This window comes from Synchiropus splendidus, chromosome 14, assembly GCF_027744825.2.
Source record: "Synchiropus splendidus isolate RoL2022-P1 chromosome 14, RoL_Sspl_1.0, whole genome shotgun sequence".
Taxonomy (NCBI): domain Eukaryota; kingdom Metazoa; phylum Chordata; class Actinopteri; order Syngnathiformes; family Callionymidae; genus Synchiropus; species Synchiropus splendidus.
The window spans coordinates 20,847,650-20,855,402 of NC_071347.1; the positions used below are offsets into that span (position 1 = coordinate 20,847,650).

The 7,753-nt window shown below is 45.3% G+C and overlaps 1 protein-coding gene across 1 annotated transcript; it reads left to right on the forward strand.

The window, feature by feature from the left end:
• On the forward strand, nucleotides 1-7,546 carry LOC128771330 (overexpressed in colon carcinoma 1 protein). The gene is made up of 6 exons (XM_053886700.1): nucleotides 1-116; nucleotides 206-411; nucleotides 3,965-3,989; nucleotides 4,654-4,689; nucleotides 4,825-4,904; nucleotides 5,142-7,546. Exons 2-6 carry the CDS (start codon nucleotides 369-371, stop codon nucleotides 5,144-5,146), a joined length of 189 nt encoding a protein of 62 aa, XP_053742675.1. The 5' UTR covers nucleotides 1-116; nucleotides 206-368; the 3' UTR covers nucleotides 5,147-7,546.
• Nucleotides 7,547-7,753: the final 207 nt, after the last annotated feature.

Consider the following 7,753-nt stretch of genomic DNA (forward strand, 5'->3'; position numbering starts at 1 on the left):
GATTGTGCTTTATTTTTCACTTATCAAAGGGCTTGCATTACCCCACAGCCCCGCCTCCTTCCCCCCCCTCGGTTGCCCCGGTAACCGTGTCAGGGTGGAGGAAAAGAGCAAATCATGTGAGGCTGGAGCATCTTCCTGTGTGCGCGTGTGTGAATATAAAAGCCCCCTCTCTCTCTCTCTCTCTCTCGCTCTCTCTCCCCCTCAGTGCTTTCGCTCCAGTCCTCGCTGCGGATGGGACCTGAACGAGGGCGCTGAAGGTGGGGAGGGGGGCGGGCGGCACGACCAGGACCGGGAGAATCCCCCTCGCAGCGCTGACCTTCACTGGTGGTGGAGAGCCGCTGGGTGGACGGTGGCTGCGTCGAGGCGACATGGGTTGTGGCAACTCCTCGGCCACCAGCACCTCAGGAGGGGGTGAGTGTGAGAGGATGTGAGCGAACGGGGGAAGTGGCATGTCGTGGCGCTGAACGCAGAGTGTGTGTGTCAAGTCTTTTGTCGCATGATTCCGGGAGCTACACTCACACTCCGGTCAGGTCTTTGATCGTCGTCGGTCACCTGCCTCACCGCGATGAAAGAGCTGAGCCAGAAGGCACGGCCGTCTAGGAACGGACCTCTCGACCCTGCGACCTCTGGGTGAGGGTGAAGGGAAAGGCGCTCACTTCCAAACTGATGATCCTGCAACCCTTGAAATACCCTGACCATGACCCCCGTCTCCTCCGTGTCTCCTCCAGTGCTTCACTTCATCGCGTTGAAAGGCATCTGGTCAGCGTTTGTCATCCTAATGGGTTTGCTCTCGACGGCTGATTCAGTCAGGCTCAGAAAGCCTTTTCTGTCACTCCCCCCTCCTCCAAACACCGGTGGCTAATGTCATATGTCAGTCGTGAGCAGCTGGGCAGGGTCTTGATCAGAGCTTAGGTTAGGGATCGACAGGTGCCACGTCTCACAAAAGTCTGTCGTGGTGAAGAAAGAGCTGAGCCAAAAGACAAACCTGTACTCTCAACTGTGGTCAGGGTGTTCGGGCAGTGACTGCTTCCATTCCATGCTTTCTGACCAGGGTCACTGGACTCTCTCTGAGAGGGAGAGACGCTCAGGCACCCAGGAGAGACTCAAACCAGCGCCTCCATGTGGAGAGAAGCCATTCACAGTGGCTCAGGTGGCTGGTCAGGACGTCTCACTGGTGTGGGAGGAGGCCCCGGGGCGCACCAGGACATGACGGAGGGATAGAGATCGGATCTTGGCAGAGGGAAGTCTCAAGTGTTTTTGTACACCTTAAACCGGACCATGAAAGGAGCGATAATCGCTGGTCGTACAGTCGAGTCCAATAATTCATCCCAAGTTTTGTTCATGATTTTGTTCATATACATACAGTATTTAAATACGTTTCTGAATGCAGTCGGCTGAGCAACGTTTCTTTGATGTATAACTTAAGTGGAGATTGTTGGTCTTGTTGGAGATGTCGTCTATAGTAGCCACCCGTCCTTTGAAATAGGGACTCACCCAGTATTTGAGGTGAAAATGCAGCGCCCCTTTTGCACTAATACTGGAGGCGATTTGTCCCGTACTGTTCCGTACGGCAGTGAACAGTGGAGGGCGCTGTTGCAAAGCTAACAGCTAGATGATGTGCTAATCCAGAGCCGGATTCTCCGCGCTGCTTTCCGGGGTTTGATCATGTGACTGGTGTCTGCGCTATGACATGACTGACTCTACATAAATCCATCGACCCTCTGTCGCTCTCATACACTACATTGTGAGCTTGTATTGTGTGACCTTGACCTCATTTAGACCAGTTCAGTCTAACGTTCAAATGTTGTTGTTGTAGCTGATGATGAATCGTCTCACGAACAATAGCACAGCAAATGTGTTTGACTGACAGGTGAGAAACAATGGAAACTGAAGAGGAAGTACGGACGATCCTGACCAGCTAAGGTCAAAGGTCATCGCTGCTTCTTTGACATTTCCAGAAAAGCCCATCGCCACACCACCGCCATCTTCGCCCCCTCTGCCATGGGCCCGTTGATGCAGTGATGACCTTTGAACTTTGCTAGTCAGGACCATCTGTAATGTTCAGTCATCAACAACATTCATTTATCAACGGATTTCAGTTGTTTTTGTTCAAATGTGTGTGAAGTGTATATGATCCAAGTGCTGTGAATAGCAGCGTGAATGTGTCTCCGCCCACTGGCGCCGTTTCTAGGGATTATATTTGACATTTTACATTTTTATCAGTAAGTAAGATGAAGTGATGGTCATTTTTTCCACCATTAAACATGAACGGACGGGACTCGCACACATTGCTGCCCCTAGTGGTGGTCTGTGTCTTGGCATGATAAGAATTCTTAAGTAAAAAGTTACTTTCTCCTCAGTTCCAGTTCCAAATGTAAAAGTCTGGATGTGAACCAGCAACCTTTCGCTTCACCAGGTCTTAGACACGTCCCATTGGTCCCTGGGTTTGTGTCCTCGTGACCTCATACGTCTCCACACTTCCCACTCTGCTCCCTGTCATTTCACGAGAGCTCTGCGAGTGGTTTTCCGTCATTATGACACCCTCTGAGGGGCCTTTCCAGGGTGTCCCTCTCTGCTGGGATGGACTCCACCTCATGACCCGTAAACTGAATGAGATGAAGAGAGCCACAGACACGACTGAAGCTGGGTTCCTCTCTTCTTTCATTTGACAAACAACAGCAAACCTTTGAGACGGAGCAACTCGTGATCATGTCGACTGAAGCGCGGGAATCGCTTCAGCTACGCGCGACTCTTGTCAGTGGCCTCGCGCCCGGGCGCCCAGATGTGCACGCTCCCATGTGAAAGGGCTTTTGTCGGGGCCCTGAATGGGCCCCTGTGCTGCCTCCACGGATGTCAGGGTCCAGCTGAAGACCCACTGTTCCGCTCTCACGTGTGGAGCCGTGGCTTCTGTTGTGGGCGCTGGGTGCCTGACCCCAGAGTCCAGAGGTCACCAGCTGGGTCTCCGGTCAGTCAGAGCTGCGTGAGGCCCCCGAGTCAGGTCCAGTCATCATGTGGCCGTGTGATGCTTCGGCAGGAAACTCAGTTTATTTATTCAGAGATGAAGAAGTAAACCATTATGGATCACATGGGAGAAATGCTTTTCAAATATAGACCCTCTTTCCTCCCCCCAAAAAGAGGAGACATGGTTTTCAGAACTCTGAGCAGCCACAATAAATCAGTCGAATTAAATTAAAAAAAAAAACAAAACAGCAACATAATTAATAACATAATGAAAGAGGAAAATACCATGAGAAAAAAAATCAACCAAGAAAAAACAGGTAAGAAAAATGTGAAAAAAACAAGACCATGCTCTGCTATGCAAAAAATACATTGAATAAAAGATAAATAATAAAATACTATATTAAAAAAACAGATTTCTCTGTTAGAGAAAATATTCAGGTTTAAAATAATGTACAAATTGTGATTTTGTCATAAAAAAAAAGTACACAAAGCGTTTTAATATGTTCTATAAACAAAATAAAAATGAAAATTTCTATATATATATATATATATATATATATATATATATATATTGGATTTTCTTTTAATTAATGATGTGTCTTAATGATGGTCAAAAACACCTCAAGTCAGAAAAAAACCCCGAAAAAACGAAAATAAATAATAATAAAAACAAATAATACTGACAATAAAGATAACCACAAATTCACAGGTACAATAAATGCTAGACATAATAAAAGATTCTAAACAATAAACACAATAAATTCTTCAGAAAAACAAGAAAAAAAATGAACATCTAAAAAGAGTTGGGTTGTGGGTTGATTTGAGAAAACAGTGTTGGTGTTGGTGGGACTCACTCTGGTGATAGTTTAGTCTCCAGAGTCACAAACAGCCACGGGTGAAGAAGCAGCTGCGGGTGAAGAAGGTGACCGGAGCAGAGGATGTTTCCGCTCTGTGACTGCTGTGTCTGATGCCATGGTGAAAATGATGTTGTCGTCTGTTCCAGGTCCGGCAGACGCCTCCAAAGAAGTGTGAGTGTCTCACCTTTGATCGCCCCGGGACGTAACCGCGTTTGTGTGCGTGTGTGTGTCCTTGTATAGCCATATATGTATTTATCCTTGCGAGGACCATTTGGCCGGACTCCACAAGTCCAAGCCTCCGTTTGAGAATGAAAACGTCATTATCACTGTGTTCCTTCAGAGTGCTGGTTCAGGTGTTTTGGATGGTGAGGTTTAGGGGGAGAGGCCAGTGTCCCCATAAAACAGAAGAAACATGAGGTGTGTGTGCGTGTTTTTAAGCATATCTATCCTAGTGAGGACCAGTTATGGGGAAAACACCTCCTTGTGTGGCCCCGTATGTCTTTGTGGGGACAGTTTTGCCGGACCCCACAAGGTCAAGCCTCAGTTTTGAGGGTGAAGACTTTAAAACAACAGGGTCATGATGACTGAGTTTCAGTTTGGTTCAGAGTCCTGGTTAATGTTGATGAAGGATTACGGCCACGAGAGGTCCTCACAAGGATGGTGTGACGAGCCTGTGTGTGTCAGGACCCGCGAGAGCTGAGAGCAGAAACCACACTGGCCTCAGCTCATCAGCTGAAACACTCAGCGTCAGGGCGGATGAGAAACCTGCAGGAGAACAAAGCTAGAGCAGCTCTGGAGGCCCAGACACTGACGTGCTGCTTCTTCTCTCCATCAGGACTGAAGATCCAGCTGCAGACGACGAGAAAAGAAGGTGGGTTTGCCTCGCCGTCGGCTGCAGCTTCAGACGTCTAGACGTCCTTCCTCTTCACGAGGACCTCCTTTCTACCGTCTGTTCTTAAGAGATCTGCTTAGCTTGTGACGCTGACCGCGCGCTAACTCTCCACAGGAACTACGGGGGCGTGTACGTGGGGCTGCCCACCGACCTGTCCACCGTGGCCTCCAGTCAGTCCAAGCCAACCAGTAAAGGTAACTCACCGTCCTGTCCCGTCGTATTCTGGGAGCTAGCTTAGCAGGTTAGCCGGCGCCAGTGAAACGTTTCACACCTAGCTGCTAGCTTGTTTCCGCTCGCGTCATTCTCACAGTCTGAAACTGATATGGTGTCGGTGCGTCTGGCCATGACTCATCGCGCTGACACTGCTTCTATCCTCGCTCTTTCATCCTGACCCGAGTCTGAAGCGGCTCTGTCATTTCCCGCCCTGTCAGATTAGCGCCTCCTGAGACCCTGGCGTGACACGTCTGGACCCCTGCTGGGGGGCGATGAGGACCGGCACCAGGTTGCTCTGTGGATCACAGCCGCAGCAGGAGAGACTTTCCTCTGCAGCAGCAGCTTCCTCTTCACCAGTGACTCACACACTCACTCACTCTGGAGCCGCCACAGGCGGGCGGTGATCTGAGGGGGGCGCCGGTGATCCTCGCCGGCCACGTGTGACACAAGTCTGTGCTCACTTTCCTCTTTTGTGTCCTTCACTTTCAGACCTTCATGTGTTTATCCCATTCATTTTGCATGAGGGATCGTCTTTCATATCTTACGCTGTCAGTTATTCTCTCCATTCAAACTATTTTTTAAGATTTATTTTAATAATTCATAGAAAAAATAAGAATTCATTTTTCACATGAGATAACATGGTCTTGTAATAAAATTTTCTCTGTTGATAGTGAATTATATTTCATAATTTAGACACCGAATTGAACTAATGCTCATTTCCTCATTTTTACTCAATATTTTACTTAATTTATTATTATTATTATTAGTTTTATAGGTTTTATATCTGTAGTCAAACTTTCCATTTTCAGAGTCAGCATTTTTTTTATTTATTATTTTGTCATTAAAAAAACTTTTTCATTTTGTAACTTCATAATAATAATTTTAAGTCAAACTTATCGTTTTTTATATTATATATATTTTCATTTATATTACCCCCTTCTACTTCTTTTTTCTCTCTTTAAACAATTTCTTCGTCTGGTTTTGAACCATTCGCTATCAGGTCATAAATATTTTCAGCTCTACATTTTTTTCTAAATCTTTTTTTTTTTAAACATATTTATATCTTTTATTTTTACGTCATTATTTAATTTATTTGAACCAACTTTATTTTCTCCACTTCCCCTCAGAGAGTTTTATCTTGACCCTTCACTCCACAGTGACCTGCTTTAGCCTCTTTCTCGCCTGAAGACACACGGAAACACACTTGAATGTCTTTTGTATGGACTTTCAACTGAAGCTCTCGTGCTTTTTGTAGCATCTTAAGTCACGGAGGAGAAGCTCCAGATGACCCGACACCATGAAGCTGCACAGCTCTGTGAGGCTAAATATGGAAGCTAGACTTCTGAGTGGATGTGTCGATCATTTCATCATGTTTCACCAAAACATAATAGCTTCAATATGGATCAGATGAAAGGGATTAAGGAGGGGAAATAATTCATAGCAGTTTAAGCTAATTTCATTTTAGAACTTTAAAACAATGTTTGGTCCGATAACTTTGATACAGAGTTTGATCTGAAGCAACAAAAATGATCTTGAAACTCAAAGTTATTAACTCAGACATTTGGCTCTGAGATATTCTGTCAAGAAGAATGGCAATCTTTTTTTCTCAAACTGTAAAATAGATTTTATTGCAATTACTATGTAAATACTACTTTAATTGGAGTGGGAATTTTCCATATTTTTAAATTTTCATTTGAGATATTAAAAGAAAATCTCAAAAAGGTCGATGTGTGATGCAACATTTTGATAATAATAATAATAATTAATAATAAAGCTTCTACATACCGGATTTTTTTCATGCAAAAATGAAAAACAAAATAATTCTGCAGTAAAACAACCAGCAAACACTGAAAAAGGAACAAACTTGTGAAATGAAACACAAACAAAAGTAAAAACGAATTCTAAAACGCCACTAAGGTCACAAGTTGTAATTCACGTCTCTAACACACGGTGGTGCTGTTAGTTTCATTTCAAGGTGCATTCCTATGACTCTCATACGAAAAATGTCTCAAAAAGACTCACTGGATTTTAAAGTTGTAGATTCCGTCCAAGTTAGAAAACACTGCTGTTTATTGGCCTTCAAAAGAAGAAGCAATTGATTTACTGAGGCGAATGTAACGGCACACACCTCCGTCACAAAGATGTGCGCCTGCGTGTCTGAGCTCGCGCGCTAACGCTAGCTAGCTTGGTCGTCGTTTGCTGTGCAAAAAAGCTGTTCACTACAGTGGTCCAGGTCTGGTGTCAAACCAAGGGCTCGCCTCAGAACCGATCGGACCACCTGTCGTGGCGTCGTCTTCGCCGCGATCCAGCGCCGCGATCCAGCGCCGCTCATGTCGTGATCTCAGCGTGTATTAACGTGAACGTCTGTGGACGACGTCGAGGCACAGGTTTTGAAAACAAGCACAGATCTGACGGTGGGAGGAGCCGAGTCGTCCACCAGAGACTGGTGATAGAGCTGTGTCCGAGAATGTGCCGTGATCTGATCACAGTCCGATCACCGCTTCAGCGTCGAGTGCGTGTCGCCATCTTGTCTCTCTGTTGTTTCTGTTCCGAACCAAGAAGCAAAAAACATCATCTCTGTGTCATTTGCCACTGAAACGTTGAATAAAATATTTGCAGTTAAGCAGTTAATAGTTTGGTTTTTATTCCCCTCAATGGAGCTTGCAGCGCCACCTAGCAAGTATTACATTCAGGAACTTTCTGTGAATTACAACAGTCTTAAAAAATTCACACTTTATTCATTTTAATAGCAAATATCTCCATTAGTTTTGATTAAATTCTTTTTTTTTCGCACCATTTTTTGTTGGAGTTTTTGCCCCCATTTGAAGAA

What these genes read in the sequence shown, in the direction of transcription:
- LOC128771330 (XM_053886700.1), top strand. Translation starts at nt 369, where the DNA reads ATGGGTTGTGGCAACTCCTCGGCCACCAGCACCTCAGGAGGGG. An exon ending in CACCAGCACCTCAGGAGGGG is followed by an intron (nt 412 to 3,964) that starts GTGAGTGTGAGA and finishes CGTCTGTTCCAG; the next exon opens with GTCCGGCAGACGCCTCCAAA. An exon ending in GCAGACGCCTCCAAAGAAGT is followed by an intron (nt 3,990 to 4,653) that starts GTGAGTGTCTCA and finishes TCTCTCCATCAG; the next exon opens with GACTGAAGATCCAGCTGCAG.